General features: G+C 39.8%; 1 protein-coding gene across 1 annotated transcript in view; it reads right to left on the bottom strand.

Annotated features, from left to right (window-relative positions):
- The window catches only part of LOC110494189 (carboxy-terminal domain RNA polymerase II polypeptide A small phosphatase 2), a 35,742-nt gene extending 17,419 nt beyond the window's left edge, over window positions 1-18,323 (bottom strand). The window contains exon 1 of the mRNA XM_021569015.2: window positions 17,723-18,323. Within this exon, the coding sequence (XP_021424690.2) occupies window positions 17,723-17,783 (61 nt within the window). The 5' untranslated portion in view covers window positions 17,784-18,323. The remainder of the gene's footprint in view (window positions 1-17,722) is intronic.
- Window positions 18,324-20,522: the final 2,199 nt, after the last annotated feature.

Here is a 20,522-nt window from a genome sequence, read left to right as displayed (position 1 = left end):
AAAGCCCATAGATAAATGGAACAAGCTCCAGTAGGCTAATATTTTTGAGTGTGGACTGTATTAGGCCTACTGTACTGTATTAAAGTAGAATTACGCATCTCGATCAAACCATGAAGATGGAAACGAACATGCAATACTGGTGCAGGACATGCGTCTGACAACGTTACAATTATAAGCTAGTAAATTTGATTTTAATTTAGAAATGTACATTTAGTAGGCTGACGCATATATATATATTATAATATTTCCCCTAATGATGTGCGTATTACTCTCTCTCTATTGTTGCTTCCTCCTTCCTCACTTTCAACAGTTACAGTGCATTCGGAAAGTATTCAGACCCGTTTACTGTTTCCACACTTTGTTAAAGTTAGAGCCTTATTCTAAAATGGATAAAAAAATAATTATCTACACACAATACCCCATAATAACAAAGCGAAAACAAGTTCAGAAATATTTGCAAATATATTCAAAAACAGAAATATCTTATTTAGATTAAGTATTCAGACCCTTTACCATGAGACTCAAAATTGAGCTCAGGTACATCCTGTTTCCATTGATCATCCTTGAGATGTTTCTACAACGTGATTGCTGCTCCCCAGATTACAGCTCCACTAAAACACACATTTAATTGGTCACTGGAAAAGGGGACGTTTGCAAATGTATGGAAGCATGCTAAACTGGGTCCTATCCCGAAAGACAGCAAAGAACCCATTACTCCTGCCAATAGTCAACCAATTAGTCTACTCCATTCATTCAGTAAGATATTGGAGGGTATTGTGAGTAGACAAATATGGGAGTACATGGAAAAGAATGATCTGATTACAGTCAATCAGCAAGCTTATCGCAAAACCCATTCCACTACTACTGCATTGGTTGACATGACTGACCAGTGGCTCAATGCTATGGATAATGGCAGGTTTGTGGGTGTACTATTTTTAGATTTTAGAGTAGCGTTTGATTTAGTGGCTCATTAGATAATTTACAAAATTATTGCATTATGGTTTTAAGAAGGCAGCATTGAATTGGGTACAGTCATATCTAACTGATCGGAAACAGTCCACCTATATCAATGGTTATTTTTCTTCCCCTCATGCTTTAAAACTGTGGAATACTGCAGGGCAGCTGCCTTGGGCCACTTCTTTACTTAATATATACCAATGACCTTCCTTATGTCTTATCTGAAACTCAAACTACTATATTTTCAGATGATACTATAATTGATACAGTAAGACATCGGTTCAACAGGTACAGCAAGCTCTACAAGTAGATCAGGGAAATATCAGGGAGTGGGTTTGCTGTTACAAACTTGTTTTGAACACCAAGAAAACCAAGGTTATGTTGGTCTGTTCCACCAGGAAAAGGCCAACACAGCATGGGATTAAATTAAGTATGGGGGAGCACAAATTGAGGAAGTGGCAGAAATCAAACTACTAGGAATGCAGCTAGACAACTGCTTATCTAGGTAGTCTCAAATAACTATATAAACAAAAACTGCATGCATGATCAGAAGGATAGCTAAATATTTACAGAGAAAGATTCTTAAGCAAATAACCCAAGCATTAATTGAGAGTCAGGTGAAGTACTGTTCTGTGGTCTGGGGAAATGCATCAGCAAGTGAAATTAGGAGGCTGCAGATTGTACAGAACAAAGCAGCAACAATTGTTTTAAGGTGGAGATATGGATCTTCTGTTGTAGTCATGTTTAATGCTCTTGGTTGGTCATCAATCAACAAGATAATTGAAAAAACGGTCAAAGTCTATTCACAACAGCATTCAGTTGGTAAGAGACATACATTCGGTAAATACTAATAATAGATTGTCCACCATCATTGTGTTATCCAGACAGGCAAAATAACTTTTCGATTTAGAGCAATAAAGAAATGTAATAATTTATCTGAGCAAACCAGAAACCTTTCAATATATAAATTCAAACAATACTTTAAAACCATTTAAATATAACACATAGGAAAGTTGTGCTGGACTATGGTAGACGAATAATCAATCTATGTTTTAGACAGAGTATTTTGACTGTAATAGTGTGTTATATGTGAAAATGTCATTGTATTTAAATTGTATTTTAATGCTTAAGGACTCTAGGAAAATTAGTACAAATGAGGACTAAAAGAGATCCTAATGAAATAAAATAAAATCACCTGTGGTAAATTCAATTGATTGGACATGGTTTGTAAAGGCACACATACCTGTCGAAATAAAGGTCCCACACTTGACAGTGCATGTTAGAGCAAAAACCAGTGATGGGAATCAAAGAGTTAAAAAAAAGTTTTTAATGAGAGGACAGCGGGGATGTTGCACAAGAGACAGAGGCTAGGATATATATAGATACACACAAAAGTATATGGCCACCCCTTCAAATGAGTGGATTCGGCTATTTCAGCCACACCCATTGCTGACAGGTGTATAAAATCGAGCACACCGCCATGCAATCTCCATAGACAAACATTGGCAGTAGAATGGCCTTACTCAAGAGCTCAGTGACTTCCAACGTGGCATCTTTCCAACAAGTTAGATCGTGAAATTCCTGCCTGCTAGAGCTGCCCTGGTCAACTGTAAGTGTTGATATTGTGAAGTGGAAACATCTGGGTGCAACAACACCTCAGCCGCAAAGTAGTTGGCCACACAAGCCCACCGAATGGGACCACAGAGTGCTGAAGCGCATAGCACTCACTAACGAGTTCCAAACTTCCTCTGGAAGCAACGTCAGCACAATAACTGTTAATCGGGAGCTTCATGAAATGGGTGTCCATGGACGAGCAGCTGCACACAAGCATAAGATCACCATGCGCAATGCCAAGCGGAGCAGTGGAAACGCATTCTCTGGAGTGATGAATTACGCTTCACCATGTGGCAGTCCAACGGAGGAATCTGGTTTTGGTGGACGCCAGGAGAACGCTACCTGTCCCAATGCATTGTGCCAACTGTAAAGTCTGGTGGAGGAGGAATAATGGGGCTGTTTTTCATGGTTCAGGTTAGGCCAGACATATGTGTAAATTAGACATGCATTCAGGCCTTATATTACTGTAGCATAGGCTGTGCACTACATAGGGAATAGGGGGTCGTTTGGGACACATTCGCTGACTCAAGAGAAGGCTACAACCAAAAAGTGCTGACAAACATTTAATGACAGTAAATGTCTATTATTAGACAAATTCCAGCATAGCTATTAATAGTGACTCGGCACCAAAAACATTTTAGCTACAAAAATAACAGGCTACAATTTAAGAGTCTGTTGGAGTAACGCCAGCTCTCTGGTACTCAGGTTAGGATTAGAAAAGGAGAGGCAAAAGAGAGGAAAAGGATCCAATTGCATTACAGGTAATTCCACGGTCACGGAACTAGTGGCGAGACACTGATTTTTCACTTGAAATGTATTCCAAACAAAATCCACTGATTTCAAAGTTTAACCAACCATACAACTATGCACAAGGAGAACTTTTAAGAATTCACACTGAATATTTAGCAAAAACACATTTACTGGAAGAACTGTGCAGATGCAGTTTGGTCACAGAATTTCAGTAAACGTGACCACATTTTCCCAAAAATGTTAAATATCTGCTCTGAATTAAGATTCTATGATGTCTACAGAAAAAAACACATATTGGTTATTTAACTGCAGTAAGTGAAGTGGATATACACCAGGTAATGGAATTGCAGTAACGAAATTTCATCATGGGACCCTGATCTGAACTATACGGAAATGCATATTTATGGATATGAATGTCATTCTCTTCATGGTGATGTATCCTAAATAGGTACACAGAAATGTATAAATATGCAATATCTCCTTTGCATATTTGGATATTATTCTACACAATGGCTATTATTTTAATGAACTCAAACGGAACTATGTCCCTTATTTCCTTCATACATGTACATATCTACCTCAATTAGTTTTATTGAACTAATCTAAGGTTAGATAAATAAAGTAAATGACCTCGTACCCCTGCACATCGACTCGGTACTGGTACCCCGTGTATATAGCCAAGTTATCATTAGTAAATGTGTATTTATTCTTCATGTTATTCTTTTTCTATTATTTCCCCTTTTTCTCTCGGCATTGATGCATTTCACTGATAGTCTACAGCTGTTGTTTATGAAGCATGTGACAAATAAAAATTACATTTACTCTAGTTTTCTTTACTGCCAAACTTGTGAATACAACTGTGGTTTGTGACTACTATGACTTCCCAATGTAGCCAATTCAATTGCATAAATTCCATGTACAATTTTTCAGAATTTACATAACCGGTTTGGTAACAGATTTGAGTTTTAACCTGTTAGAGCTCTAGGGGCGCTATTTCATTTTTGGATAAAAAACGTTCCCGTTTTAAGCGCGATATTTTGTCACAAAAAGATGCTCGACTATGCATATTCTTGAAGTTTCAGAATCTGCAAAGATTTTGTCTGTAAGTGCCCCAGAACTCATTCTACAGGCGAAACCAAGATGATGCATCACCCAGGAATTAGCAGAATTTCTGAAGCTCTGTTTTCCATTCTCTCCTTATATGGCTGTGATTGCGCAACGAATGAGCCTACACTTTCTGTCGTTCGCCCAAGGTCTTAGCAGCATTGTGACGTATTTGTAGGCATATCATTGGAAGATTGACCATAAGAGACTACATTTTCCAAGTGTCCGCCTGGTGTCCTGCGTCGAATTCGGTGCGCAATTGCCAGCTGCTTCTACTTTACCATTTGATTCAGGGGAGAAAGCATGTGTCCAAGAACGATGTATCAATGAAGAGATATGTGAAAAACACCTTGATGATTGATTCTAAACAACGTTTGCCATGTTTTCAGTCGATATTATGGAGTTAATTTGGAAAAAAGTTTGCGTTTTGAGGACTGAATTTATGGATTTTTTTTGGTAGCCAAATGTGATGTATAAAACGGAGCTATTTCTAATACACAAGGAATCTTTTTGGAAAAACTGAGCATCTGCTATCTAACTGAGAGTATCCTCATTGAAAACATCAGAAGTTCTTCAAAGGTAAATGATTTTATTTGAAGGCTTTTATGTTTTTGTTAATGTTGCGTGCTGGATGCTAACGCTAATGCAAACGCTAAATGCTAACGCGAAATGCTAACTCTAGCTAGCTACTTTTACACAAATGATTGTTTTCCTATGGTTGAGAAGCATATTTTGAAAATCTGAGATGACAGTGTTGTTTACAAAAGGCTAAGCTTGAGAGATGGCATATTTATTTCATTTCATTTGCGATTTTCATAAATAGTTAACGTTGTGTTATGCTAATGAGCTTGCTGATAGATTTACACAATCCTGGATACAGGGGTTTTTTCATAGCTAAACGTGACGCAGAAAACGGAGCGATTTGTCCTAAACAAATAATCTTTCAGGAAAAACTGAACATTTGCTATCTGAGTCTCCTCATTGAAAACATCTGAAGTTCTTCAAAGGTAAATGATTTTTTTGAATGCTTTTCTGTTTTTTTTGTGTAAATGTTGCCAGCTGAATGCTAATGCTAAATGCTACGTTAGCCATCAATACTGTTACACAAATGCTTGTTTTGCAATGGTTGAGAAGCATATTTTGAAAATCTGAGATGACAGTGTTGTTAACAAAAGGCTAAGCTTGAGAGCTAGCATATTTATTTCATTTCATTTGCGATTTTCATGAATAGTTAACGTTGCGTTATGGTAATGAGCTTGAGTCTGTATTCACGATCCCGGATCCGGGATGGGGAGATCAGAAAGGTTAATTAATCATTCATGAACAAAAATTGGTAACTGTAAACACACTACAAGTAATTGATAGTTAACGGAATTAACAAGTAAAGGCAGACCTATCTTTCCTCATGAAGGAGAAAAATTGGAAAAGATCTTAAAGATATGGGTTTTTGGTAACGGAATTTCAAGGCACAAGACAACGTTTCTTAAACTTACATATACGTTTTGATATTAGTTGGCTGTGTTTTGATGCATTTCTAATAATGTTTTAAGACTTATTCTGGTAGATGTTTTCAAAGATCCCCTTTCCATCTTTTTGACCAGAAATCAAAGCCTTTGATTTTTCAACATTTTTATGATGCAAAATGTTTTAAAAATGTATACCTTCAATTTCTCAAAAATATATCAAATCAAATTTTATTTGTCACATACACATGGTTAGCAGATGTTAATGCGAGTGTAGCGAAATGCTTGTGCTTCTAGTTCCGACAATGCAGTAATAACCAACAAGTAATCTAGCTAACAATTCCAAAACTACTACCTTATAGACAAGTGTAAGGGGATAAAGAATATGTACATAAAGATATATGAATGAGTGATGGTACAGAGCGGCATAGGCAAGATACAGTAGATGGTATTGAGTGCAGTATATACATATGAGATGAGTATGTAAACAAAGTGGCATAGTTAAAGTGGCTAGTGATACATGTATTACATAAGGATGCAGTAGATGATATAGAGTACAGTATATACATATACATATGAGATGAGTAATGTATGGAACATTATATTAGGTAGCATGGTTTAAAGTGGCTAGTGATACATTTTACATCATTTCCCATCAATTCCCATTATTAAAGTGGCTGGAGTTGAGTCAGTGTGTTGGCAGCAGCCACTCAATGTTAGTGGTGGCTGTTTAACAGTCTGACTAGACTTAATGTTGGTGCTCATGAGTCCTTTTAAATGGAAATAACCTTACTGAACATCCTCCCTCCTGGATAAGGTGAACACACACACACTTTGATGTGAATGTGAAGAGGTGCAAGAGTGGGCCTCTCACTTATCAGAACTAAATGCTTACAGGGCTCTTCAACGCGACCATTTTACTCACATTTGCGGCAAAATATGCAGCCACGCAAACTGTAATTAAAAAAAATATATTTAAAAGTACAAAAATAAAACTGATAATTGTTGCAATGATTACTTCACTGCAGCCCCTGAATGCCATGGAGAATACACTGACCACAGATTATTGACAGTCATCCTAGACCATTACTACAAAAAAAAGTTAGTTCAAATGTTTTTCATTGCACTCCTACATTTTTTGAGCGCTCCTTCCCCCCCCCCCCCCCCCCCAACTTCAGCGCTCACGTGCTCCTTGAAACGAGTACGTAGCCTTAACATGACATTTTTGTCAATACCTTTCTGCCATCCTTTATTGTAAGTATTTCCTGTTCCCTCTGCCCTGTTCAGGTTAAGGCCTAAATCTACTTCAGACTCAGGTTCCCCTCGCTGGAACTTAAATAAAACTTTTTGACTCTAGATCGGCCTGCTGTGTCAGAGGATTTGGATTTTCCAACTAAACTAAGTTGATGAGCAACCAAGTTTTATAGGTCATACTCTCAACTACAGGTATGAAGCTGCAACGAAGTACACTCCCTGTTCTAAACTGGGACTGGGTTCAACTTCACAACCAAAAATCATCCTCAAATCAAGAACATCTTATTTGTCACATGCTTCCTATACAACATGTGTAGACTAACATTGAAAGGCTTACTTACGGATCCTTTTCCAACAACGCATTGGTTAAAGATATATATTTTTTAATAGTGACACGAGGAATAACTGCACAGAAATAGCTTAAAGCGATTAAAAATAACATGGCCATAGACAGGGAGAACCAGTACTAAGTCGATAAATATGAGGTAATTGAAGTAGCTATGTACATATCATAGGAGTAAAAGTGATTAGGCAAAATAATAGACAGACATAGCAGCAGCATGTGGTGAGTGTGGCCCGAGTGTGTGCAAAAAATGGTCAATGCAGGTAGTCCGGGAAGTCATTTCATTGGCTATTTAGCAGTCTTGTGGCTTGTAGGTAGCTGTTCAGGGTCCTGTTGGTAAAGTACTTGGTTCACTGGTACCACTTGCCGTGTGGTAGCGGAGAGAACAGTCTATGGCTTGTGTGGCTGGAGTCTTGACAATTTTTTGGGTCTTCCCCTGACACTGCCTGGTATAGAGCTCCTGGATGGCAGGGATCTCGGGCCCCAGTGATTTACTGGGCCGTACTCACCACCCTTTGTAACCCCTTGAGGTTGGGTTCCCGTACCAAGCGGTGATGCAGCCAGTCAAGATGCTCTCAATGGTGCAGCTGTAGAACTGTGAGGATCTGAGGGCCCATGCTGAATCTTTTCAGCCTCCCCGAGAGGGAGGGATGCCCTCTTCATAACATTTTGGGTGTGTGTGGACCATGTTAAAGGTCACACACAGTCATACTATTTCCCAAGTAATAATAGCCTTAACTTCCTGGTGACAGGGGGGTAGTATTGAGTAGCTTGGATGAATAGGGTGCCCAGAGTAAACTGCCTGCTACTCTGTCCCAGATGCTAATATATGCATATTATTAGTAGTATTGGATAGAAAACACTGACGTTTCTAAAACTGTTTCAATGGTGTCTGTGAGTATAACACAACTCATATGGCAGGTGAAAACCTGAGAAAAATCCAACCAGGAAGTTGGAAATCTAAGGCTTGTAGTTTTTTTTTTTTTTAACTCAGCCCCTATTGTAGATAGTGGGATATTGGTTGTTGCACTTCCTAAGGCTTCCACTAGATGTCAACAATCTTTAGAACTTTGTTTCAGGATTCGACTGTGAAGTGGGACCGAATGAGAGAGGAATGAGCCAGGTGTCTGGCAGATTGCCGCAGACTCTGAATAGGAATTCTCCGGTTGGAACATTATTGAAGATCTATGATAAAAACATCCTAAAGATTGATTCTATACTTAGTTTGACAAGTTTCTACGGGCTTTAAAGGAACTTTTTGTCCGGAGTTTGGCTGGACCTGAACGCGCTTTTGGATTTGTTTACCAAACGCCCTAACAAAATAAGCTATTTGGACATAATTGGGCATTATCGAACAAAACAAACATTTATTGTGGAACTGCGATTCCTGGGAGTGCATTCTGATGAAGATCAAAGGTAAGTGAATATTTACAATGCTATTTCTGACTAATGTCGACCACCCAATATGGCAGATATCTTTTTGGCTGCTTTGTCTGAAAGCTGTACTCAGATTATGCTTTTTGCTTAAAGTTTTTTTTAAATCTGACACAGCGTTTGCATTAAGGAGAAGTATCGCTCTAATTCTATGTATAACAGTTGTATTTTCATCAACATTTATGAGTATTTCTGTAAATAGATGTGGCTCTCTGCACAATCACCGCATGTTTTAGAACTACTGAACGTGACGCGCCAATGTAAAATGAGATTTGTTGATATATACACTTTATCGAACAAGACATACATGTATTGTGTAACATGAAGTCCTGAGTGTCATCCGATGAAGATCATAAAAAGCTAGTGATAAATTCTACCTATATTTGTGCTTTTGTGACTCTCTTTGGCTGGAAAAATGGCTGTGTTTTTCTGTGAGTTGGTGGTGACCTAACATAATCGTTTGTGGTGCATTCGCTGTAAAGCATTTTTGAAATCAGACACTGTGGCTGGATTAACGAGAATTTGATCTTTAAAAATGGTGTAAAATACTTGTATGCTTGAGGAATTTTAATTGAGATTGTTGTTCTGAATTTGGCGCCCTGCACTTTCACTGGCTGTTGGCGAGGTGGGACGCTACCGTCCTACATATCCCCGAGAGGTTAAGCACCAAAACATCACCCACTACATTTTTTTACGCTATTAAAATGCTCAGAATTGAAAATAGAATAGAAATGTGACCTCTCTCTCATCTCCAACTATCAGGACGCCTGAAAGAACAAGCTGAGTGGGTGGGGAGCTTATATTCATGAGCTTGCCCTTGAGGTCATTGCCATGTAACAAGGTAAACAATGGGGCACATGTCATTCCAAGCCTAAATAGTATGTCTCAAACCATTCTCTCAGCAAAATGCTCTCATGGTCAACAGAGTTGACCGTGGACTGTTGGATATCAGACAAACAGGAATTACACAATTGCATTTATATTGCTTTGTAACCAATTACAGAATAGTTCACTGATACATTTCACAAGAATTCACCTTTGAAGCTTAGACATAAGGGAATGTACATGAAAACAGCATACAATAAGTGTACTGGACAAATTATCGGTGCATCTGCATTATAAATGACAATATGTTCAGAATTGTACACATCGATCAGACATTTATTTGATCATTTACAACTCGCCAGCATAGCCAAAACATTAATCAACATAAACACTCATTAGAAATAAAGTTGAGAAATAATAGTGAGACATTTCACGTAAAAACATTTTTTAAATCTTAGAGCCATAAGCCTAATATAGGCACCTGGCTGCCCTACAGTGTGCAGCACACATTGATTTGTACAATTTGTAGCACTCATCTCCCATCCAATGAAAAAAATACTAAGTAACAAAATGTGATATTTCATTTTAAGTGAATTACAACCAACTACAGAGATTGATGGGGAAGCGAGTGGGAGAGGAGGACTCATGTACCTAGCTTCCATCATCCACTTGACTTCAGTCACCAAGACTGTAGCGGAAGGAAAATGCAGCTATGGCCTCCTTATCAGGCCTCTCACACTGAGCAGACAGGGGTCCTGGGATGGACAGCTCACACAGCTTCCCCACACATGGCGCTGGATCAAGGATGACTTCGTTGAAGAGGAGATTCAGGAGCCATCTATGTAGCTTGTAACGTTTTTGAAAAGGAATTAAGAATATATAAATATATGGACGAGGAAAGTCAGAGCGGCAAAGACTACATTACAGTAGATAGTATAGAATACAGTATATACACATATGAGATGAGTAATCCAAGACATGTAAACATTAAAGTGGCCAAGGATTTCAAGTCTGTAGGTAGGCAGCAGCCTCTATGTTAGTGATGGTTGTTTAACAGTCTGATGGCCTTGAGATAGAAGCGGCTTTTCACTCTCTCGGTCCCTGCTTCGATGCACCTGTACTAACCTCGCCTTCCAGATGATAGAGGGGTGAACAGGCCGTAGCTCAGGTGGTTGTACTTGATCTTTTTGGCCTTCATGTGACGTCGAGTGCTGTTGGTGTCCTGGAGGGCAGGTAGTTTGCCCTTGTTGATGCGTTGTGCAGACCGCACCACCCTCTGGTGAGCCTTGCAGTTGAGGGCGGTGCAGTTGCCCTACGAGGCTGTGATACAGCCCGACAGGATGCTCTCAATTGTGCATTTGTAAAAGTGTGTGAGGGTTTTCGGGGACAAGCCACATTTCTTCAGCCCCCTGAGCTTGAAGAGGCCTTCTTCACCACACTGAGTGGGTGTACCATCTCAGTTTGTCCGTGATGTGTATGCCGAGGAACTTAACTTTCCACCTTCTCCACTGCTGTCCTGTCAATGTGGATAGGGGGGTGCACATCTCCTTTGTTTTGCTGACGTTGCGTGAGAGGTTATTTACCTGACATCACACTCCCAGAGCACTCACCTCTTCCCTGTAGGCGGTCTCATCATTGTTGGTAATCAAGCCTAATACTGTTGTGTCATCTGCAAACTTTATGATTGAGATGGAGGCGTGCATAACCACGCAGTCATGGGTGAATAGGGAGTACAGGAGAGGGCTGAGCACGCACCCTTGAGGGGTCCTACCTTCACCACCTGGGGGGCTGCCCGTAAGGAAGTCCAGGACCCAATTGCACAGGGCAGGGTTCAGACCCAGTGCCTCAAGCTTAATGATGAGCTTGGAGGGTACTATGGTGTTGAATGCTAAGCTATAGTCAATGAACAGCATTCTTACATAGGTATTCCTCTTGTCCAGATGGGATAGCGCAGTGTACAGTGTGATGGTGATTGCATCGTCAGTGGACCTATTCGGGCAGCAAGCAAATTGGAGTGGGTCTAGGTTATCAGGTAGGGTGGAGGTGATATGATCCTTGACTAGTCTCAAAGACGTTCATGATGACAGTGCAATGGGGCAATAGTAATTTAGTTCAGTTACCTTTGCATTATTTGGTACAGGAACACTGGTGGCCATCTTGAAGAATGTGGGGACAGCAGACTGGGATAGGGAGAGATTGAATATGTCCATAAACACACCAGCCAGCTGGTCTGCGCATGCTCTGAGGACGTGGTTAGGGATGCCGTCTGTGCCGACAGCCTTGCGAGGGTTAACACGTTTAAATGTCTCACTCACGTCGGCCACGGAGGAGGACAGCCCACAGTCCTTGGTAGCTGGCCGGGTCAGTGGCACTGTGTGATCTTCAAAGCGGGCAAAAAAAATGTGTTTAGCTTGTCCGTGACATAGCTGTTGTTTTTTTGTAGTCTGTGATTGTCTACACATTCTGCTTGAGCTAGTTTGTAAACAAGGCCAAAGCATGGCATAGGCACAATGTAATGACGGTTAAGGTGGTACATATTCAAGACGCTACTATTGGTGTATATAATCCTCAGCTTTATGCGATGTTACATAAAGCATGAAGTAAATCCTTGGTAGTGCCTGCCTCCTGAATCCAAGTGTTTGACACGGGAGGGGACCAGTAACTTTATGATCAAACTTTATCAATGTCACATGTAATGACGGTTAAGGCGGTACATATTCAAGACGCTACTATTGGTGTATATAATCCTCAGCTTTATGCGATGTTACATAAAGCATGAAGTAAATCCTTGGTAGTGCCTGCCTCCTGAATCCAAGTGTTTGACACGGGAGGGGACCAGTAACTTTATGATCAAACTTTATCAATGTATCAGCTACAGTCATTTTCCATACTTGAGTCACCCTACTTTGAACTGGTTTCATTCCAAATGTCATCCAACTTGCTCAGGACCTTTAATCTGTAAGTGATGTGGACACTGGGGAACTTGAAGCTCCCAACCCGCTTCATTACAGCCCAAAAGATGTGGATTGGATGTACTCGCCCCTCTGTTACCTGTAGTCCACGATCATCTTATTTTCAATACTGACCGTGAGGGAGAGGTTGTTGTCCAGGCACCACACTGCTAGGTCTCTGACGACCTCAACGTCGATCAGTCCTACCACCGTTGTGTCGTCAGCAAGCTTGATGGTGGTGGAGTCGTGTGAGGCCACAATTCATGGTTGAACAGGGATTACAAGAGGGGACTACGCACACACCCTAAAGGGCCCGTATTGATGAGGAGCGTGGAAGATGTGTTATTCTCTCACCGCCTGGGGGTGGCCAGTCAGAATGTACAGGATCCAGTTAAGGGAGGCGTTCAGTCCCAGGGTCCTGAGCGGACTATGGTTTTGAATGCCGAGCTGTAGTCAATGAACAGCATTCTTACATAGGTATTCCTTTTGTCCAGGTGGGTGAGGGCAGTGTGGAGTGCAATAGAGAACATGTCATCTGTGGGTCTGTTGGGGTAGTATGTGGGGAATTCCGACCAGAGATAAACGTGAGTAAATGGAATGCAATTCCCTTTTATGCACTTTTTACTCTCTATGCATATTCTGACCTTGAACTTGACCATGACAAAAGCATGCTATTAATCCGCTATTTATTTGGGGTGGAGTTTGAACAAATGAAGGTGTTGCGGAGGTGTGTCTACAGATATTCCATATTCTGACCTTGACTTAGTTACCTAATAATTACACCCCTTTTACACGTGAGGAAACCATGAATAAGGTCTAGAGAAGATCTGTTTGATTAACAGAATTGTAAATAGAACACTAGACAACAATAGATCACACTTGTTTTAGATCTATTTTATCGTATAATTGCTGGAGACAAATGTGAAACCAGTCATAATGGCAGCAAACTGTAGCATATCAACTTTCCCCAAGTTTATGAAATGCTGTCTCATTATGCAGAATTGAAATGTGTACTTGCAGGGATGGGCACTCTCGAATGTCTTAATTATAGGCTACCCTGACTTTTCGGTTTCCTATTTCAATCATGTTAAATATTAGCCACTATCATTGTCGACCGTCAGTGGGCCTAATAAACTCATTCAAATGCCAATTTACTGTTAGTTCCCTTCAGGTGCTATAACCTACATTAACATTCAATTTACCTTCATTTGCTTCCTCTGTAAACGCCGTCACGGCCGTGTGGTTGGTGCTTAGGGTCAGTAGTAACAGTTGATAATATAAGACATGTATGCTAATTAAACGGATACGGAGCGGAGCACAGACCAAGACGTAACCGTTTGAAAGCGACGCATAACACGATAATTGGCTGTGTCGTCACACAATTCCATGATTAATGCAAGCAATAGATGAGGTTATAGCCTATTATAATTAGATTTACACTAATCTTACATTACAATGGGTTGAAGAACTGAATGTGGCAATTTTCTGAATGAAACCACTTTATTTTGTGCATAAAGGCTCTCCAACCTGTTCATGACTCATAAATACTTCCGAAAACTAAATAATCTATAAAATCTGAATATTTTTTGGATCAACCAATTGGTGCTGAAACAGACGAATATGCAGATATTTCGATAGATTTCTTTCTTATTTTCCCCCACGGAAGGCCTTTAGCTCATCTGGAAGGTCGCTGGGCAGCTCACTGCTGGGTTTCCCTTTGTAATCTGTGATAGTTTACAAGTCCTGACACATCTGTCGAGTGTTGTAATTGTCATTATTACAAATTTAAAAAATAAAAAATTGGCCGATTAATCGGTATCAGCTTTTTTGGTCCTCCAATAAATCGGCATCTAGTTGAAAAATCATAATCGGTCTACCTCTAGCCTACATTGCTGAAAAACAATAAACTGCTTCCTGTTTGCCTGTCAGACACGATGTCGGCCTACCTGTGCAGGACAACAAAGGACAGTTGACGTGCAATAAATAACACCTACCCCCCGCAGCTCAAGTCAATCTGAAAAACAAATATGGAGTCTCTCATCTGGGCTCCCGAGTGGCGCAGCGGTCTTAGGCACTGCATCTCAGTGCTAGAGGCGTCACTACAGACCCTGGTTTAATTCCAGCAGTGATTGGGAGTCCCATAGTCACATCCGGGTTCTAGTTTGACCGGGGTTAATCCTGATCAGAGAAGGAGCATAAACAACACATAGTGCCTTCATATGAGCTGCAACATCCTATTACCATAAGCGACTCGTTTCAGGAAACGTAGCGTATGTCGCGTGTCACTAATTCACAGGAGAGCCATTTGAACGCAAACATTTTATTTTTTAAATCAAAATGCATTTTTTGGCAGAAATGGCTTCTGGAACGTGTGAAGGTTTGTGTGCCTTAATACTAAACGTGCATCCCATCTGTAAATATGAATACAATTGTTAAATTAAGAACCTAGTTGGTTTAGCCAAAGGAAAAGTCTGCAACCTTCCCGCTAGCCATGATTGACTGAGATAATGAGTGGGCTGGACCTGCCGAGATGAGTTTGGATTGGTCTGCCATGTAGCTCGCTTCTGTCTATAAAATGAGCTGGTCAGTATGTGTAGGTAATAATTTTCAGCGTTGCTTTTATGAAAGATATCACATAGTAGAACTACATAAGTGTTGCTCTTCACTTTCTGGAGGACTGGGTTTTGAAATCAGTGGCACTAGAATATGATAGCTAAGGAGATGGAAAAAATTATAGTAAATATGCAGACAGTAGAAAAGAACACACCGAAGGCTGTTGCATAAAACACCAGTCTCCGTATTACATCTTCAAACTAAGGGCAACCATGTCATCCGTGACAGAGGGAGAAGCGTCAACCCATGTATTTGGGTAAGACAGTCTAGCTAGCTACATTTTCACATTACACATTTCTAATTTTGTCAGAAAGTTGTTTTAATTTCAAGATAAAGTGCACTGTTAGTAGCTAGCTAATGTTAGCTGGTTGGCTCACAAGCTATTGTTACGTGTATGATCGGTGTGTAGTTATATTACTCATATCTCAGAGTCACTTCCAGTGTTGTTATAGCCTAAAGTTAGCTAGCTAACATTGAACCTGTTTGGTTAGCTACCTGGAGGGTAGTAATGTTATAAATTGTGATTATGGTTAATTGTTTAGCTAGCTAGCTAGCTAGCTACATGTCTAAACAAAAGACTCAACTACTATGCAAGTAACCATATCAATAGAATTTCATTATGTCACTGCAACAACTGTCGATAGGCGGAGCTGGTAAATTCGCTCTGGCTATCCACTCTGATTTCAGAGCACTCTCGTCTGGGTGTGCCAGAGCGCAGAATAACTTTTCAAACACACAACACCCGTAGAATATGGCCGGTGTCAGGAAACGTTGGCAAAAAGCGTAATTAAAATTGTTGCCAGCTGCACAGTTGCAGTAACCAACACCCTGGATAAGATAAAAACAGCCTAACCAGCTCTGCTAGGGCAAATAAAATGGTTAGTGAACTGTTCTCTCATTTGTGTCTGGAAGTAGCTAGCCAATGTTAGCTTGGGTGCTTGACAGCTGTTAAGTGAGAATGCTCAGATCAATCCTACTCCTCGGCCAGAGCGTCCAGTAAGTGCCCTGAACGCTCCTAGAGTGAAACGCTCTGAATTTACAAAAAGACAATCTGACAAAGCTGAGTTTACGAATGACCAGAGCGCACTCTGGCACTCCAGATTAAATTTACAAACACACCCATAGCATAAACCAGCCTTCAGTCTTGAAATCTTTGTTTGTTCAGTACATGGCCTCACATGAATCCTTAAAGAGATGGGTGGGATTAGGCTTTAGAGGGTGTGAACCATGCTGAATGGGACCAAGAAGAGCTCTCCAGTAGGTGTATCAAAATATTCAAAGGCCATTTTCTCAAAAGTGAGGTTACAAGTTCATCAACTTTCAAAGCAGAATTCATTATCCATTGTTCCTCAACTGCAGTGTATGATATACCATTTTCTAGCTCCGAGTCTACTCTACTCAATATAAAAAAAAACTATTTCAAATTTTGCTACATAAGACCGAATCAAGCCTGTTGGTCACATTTTTACATGTGGGTAGGGTACTGGTTAGGGGTGACTGAAAAGTGCACAAACATGCTCAACATACATACATTGTAACCATCTTTGTCGCCTGTGGCATTAACCATATCTTATGTTGACTTTCTGTAATGCTTAGGTATTAAAGTATAATTAAGTAGACCATTTTACCAATGTTTTTCTGTTTTATTAAAAGAGCATCTACTTTGACAGATATAATTGGATTACAGACCATAGGTTTAAAGTAGCTACATCAGAGCCAAACAAATGAATGTATACAAGCCGATATGACAAATTGCAAACAAAATAATTATGTTACTGTCTGGAAAAATAAGCTGACCAGGCATACTCCAGACAACTAGTAACTTCTAAACTTTCACCACTTGTCTGTCTCAATTGAAAAGCCGTGAAACAATGTCAAACGTAATTGAAAGTACAAAAAAATAAATATATATAGTTCTTTACTACGTGGCTCACAATATAGGCTACAATCGATTGTTTTTCCAACAACGTAGTTCGCTAGTTAGTTTGCTGTTAAAATAACTTTATCCAGAGGTTCCCTATACCCGACTGAGGCTATCGTCTGCGAGATGGTCGTTAAGCTACCCGTAACGAACTAACGAGTTACGTTCTACTATTTGACTCGCATGCTGAATGTAAAATGGACACCCACACAGTGGCAAACCTGATTCAGTACAACCAGCATTTGGAATATCTTCATGTCGTACATGTAATGTCAAACACATTTTCCAATAACTTGTTCACATGACAAAACTCACTCAAACCTGAAATTCATTAATTAGACGGGCGCAAGCCAATGATTGGCGTGTAGCTATTAGCATGCTAGCAGCGCCTACCAGTTAGCTCGCGCGACAGTTGGCTGGCTTCTTCCGCTTCAACAAACAATATTATACATTGAGAAAGTATCTCACTGAGCGGATAAACACGAGGACTTACCTGTTTTGGACGGCAGTTGACTATCTTCTTTCTGCACTTGAGTGATAATAGAACTTTCCATCTAACAAATGCACAGCCCCTCAAAGTCCAATCCGTTACCCCAATTTGCAGGTACTTTCAACATTCAGCTAGCTGGTTAGCAATCACGTTTACCAACCCGTTGCGTTTGGTATCCGAAAATATTCCAATAAAAACAGCTTCTTGGTTTTTCTTGTATCAATTATAGCTTCCGCTATCTTTCCTAGTTCAAGCTAGGCAGTGTGCTTCATGCGTTCAACATGAAGTGTATTAGTGTAACGCTGCGGTCCCCTCTGATAGCTAGCTAACACTAGGAAAGACCTCGCTAATACTCCAACATGGAGAATCCAGGCGAAAAAAGCAAAACAACCGAGGAAATGGGGCAGGGTGCGGTTTCAAGTCCCCCTTAATACTGATAAACAACCTTGAGTGATCATAATCCACTATAAGAAAACTGAAAATATGTTGGTCAAATAATTCCTTATCTTGGTCCAAATGAACAATGTGTATATGTCTGATTAATAAATGATTGTTTTAGTATATTGGATGACGCTTTGTTTTTGCTCTTCTGAGGATTTTGGGGGCGCCTTGAAACCGCTCATCGTCGCGGATTGGATCACGTAGAAGTGGGAGTACCACAGGCATTCTTCTCAACTCGCTTCGGAGTTCGTTCTGAGCGCATTCCTGTGTTCACTAGTTGTCGCAGGGTATATGGCCAGGTTTGATGGTCCAGGCTAGAAGGGATCCATCTTTTGTCAAATTAACATCAGATTGGACTTTTCGTAGAATGTTACGCAGTAGGTTAGGATAATTAGGTTAAGGTTAGGAACAGGGGGGAGGGGGGCTTTTGAAGTTAATTTCCCTCCTAGCAATGACCATGTTTGGTTGCGTTCCCTGCTCAGATGTTGCATGCATCAACCAATGGTTGCGTGCTGTGTCATCGATTGACAGATTACTATAACATATCATTTGGTTAGCTGATACAGGCCTACCTATCCAGACGTTGTACAATCTGGCAGGCGTCAGTCAGCAACGCCTGGGCAGAGACATGCGCCCATTATCGATATAGCATATGGCTCACGGCCAATTTGTTTAATATCCGTAGACTGCTTATTTAGACGAGTTTGACATTTAATATACATTTAATAAATTGTATATTTCAATGCTGAATACTATTCTAAATGCTATTTATATATACATTAAGTAGTAGACCTATGTGGTTGAAGCCTATGCAAAGGCCTATTGCCAAAAATTATCTATCTGCGGCAATTGAGGACTAAATAAATGACTGCCATGTGAAATATTTGAACTGAAGAATATAAAGTCTGCATACTTTTATGTTTTGACCTTGTGGCAGCACTAATCGTTTGATTACAATCCACATTTTATAATTTCATCATAGGCTAAAATTAGCCTAGCTCAACCCGTTTAGAACGGCATTTATAGGACCGTTTTTATCACCTAGTTATTTGGTTTTTGATTGATATTCTATGTCAGGGTTTCCCCAAAAAACGCTTTCAATCGTATTCCCATGTATAAATAGAGAGGCTTATGTGATCGTATCCCAATGTAATCAAGTTTTGAAATTCTGTTTTTGTCTGTGAGGTTTTTTGTGGTTAATTTACATACATTTACATACATCTGCTCAAGAGAAAATTGGCCCATGGCCCATGTCATACAGAGTATGATTGTAAACTGCTTATAAACGGCTTATAAACATTATTAGGTACATACTTGTCTGATTAACCTACATATCCTCTTAATCATGCATGTAATAACACATCAAAGTCAATTCTAAGATTTTTCTCTCCATTATGCAGAGAGAGAGAGTTTGATTGTTGTTTGGAAATATAGAATATCTGCAACACCGTCTGCATAACAATGCAATACCAGGCAGAAATTTAATTAATCTACATTGATGGTATGTTTGCATAAGGGTTTGTTGAATTCGTTTTTAAGAGATGACGACATATAGAAATCGAAAGTTTTCAACACAGCTGGAAAATAAATGAATTTACTGAAAACAGAATATAACAGGTGAACATGCGTGAACATAAGTTCTAACAAACACCAAGCAAAGAACACAGGATGTGTTTTGATAAGAGCAAAGCTCATTAAAAACAGCAGTGTGACTAGGCTGCAGATTGGATAAATTATTTATATTAATTACATTGTGATATACATTTTTTTTTAAATATGCATTGCAGCCAATGATGAATAGGCTTATGGTTGACATCACAATGATATCTGTTTTCTATATGTTGATTCTAATGGTTTATCATGGCCTCTGAGGACTAATGTCATTGAGTAAACCTTCACCAGGCGGCAGGGTAGCCTAGTGGTTAGAGCGTTGGTCTAGTAACTGGAAGGTTGCAAGTTCAGATCCCCAAGCTGACAAGGTACAAATCTGTCGTTCTGCTCCTGAACAGGCAGTTAACCCACTGTTCGTTCCTAGGCCGTCATTGAAAATAAGAATTTGTTCTTAACTTGCCTAGTTAAATAAAGGTGAAATAAATAAATAATAATAAATAAAAAAACATGTAAAATTGAATTCGGAAGTTTACATACACTTAGGTTGGAGTCATTAAAACTCATTTTTCAACCACTCCACAAATTTCTTGATAACAAACTAGTTTTAGCATGACAAGTAATTTTTCTGTATCACAATTCCAGTGGGTCAGAAGTTTACATACACTAAATTTACTGTGCCTTTAAACAGCTCGGAAAATTCCAGAAAATTATATCATGGCTTTAGAAGCTTCTGATAGGCTAATTGACCTAA

The sequence above is a fragment of the Oncorhynchus mykiss genome, chromosome 17 (genome assembly GCF_013265735.2).
Source record: "Oncorhynchus mykiss isolate Arlee chromosome 17, USDA_OmykA_1.1, whole genome shotgun sequence".
Taxonomy (NCBI): Eukaryota; Metazoa; Chordata; class Actinopteri; order Salmoniformes; family Salmonidae; genus Oncorhynchus; species Oncorhynchus mykiss.
Note: the sequence above shows the minus strand (reverse complement) of the source record. Positions and strands in the feature narration are given on the sequence as shown.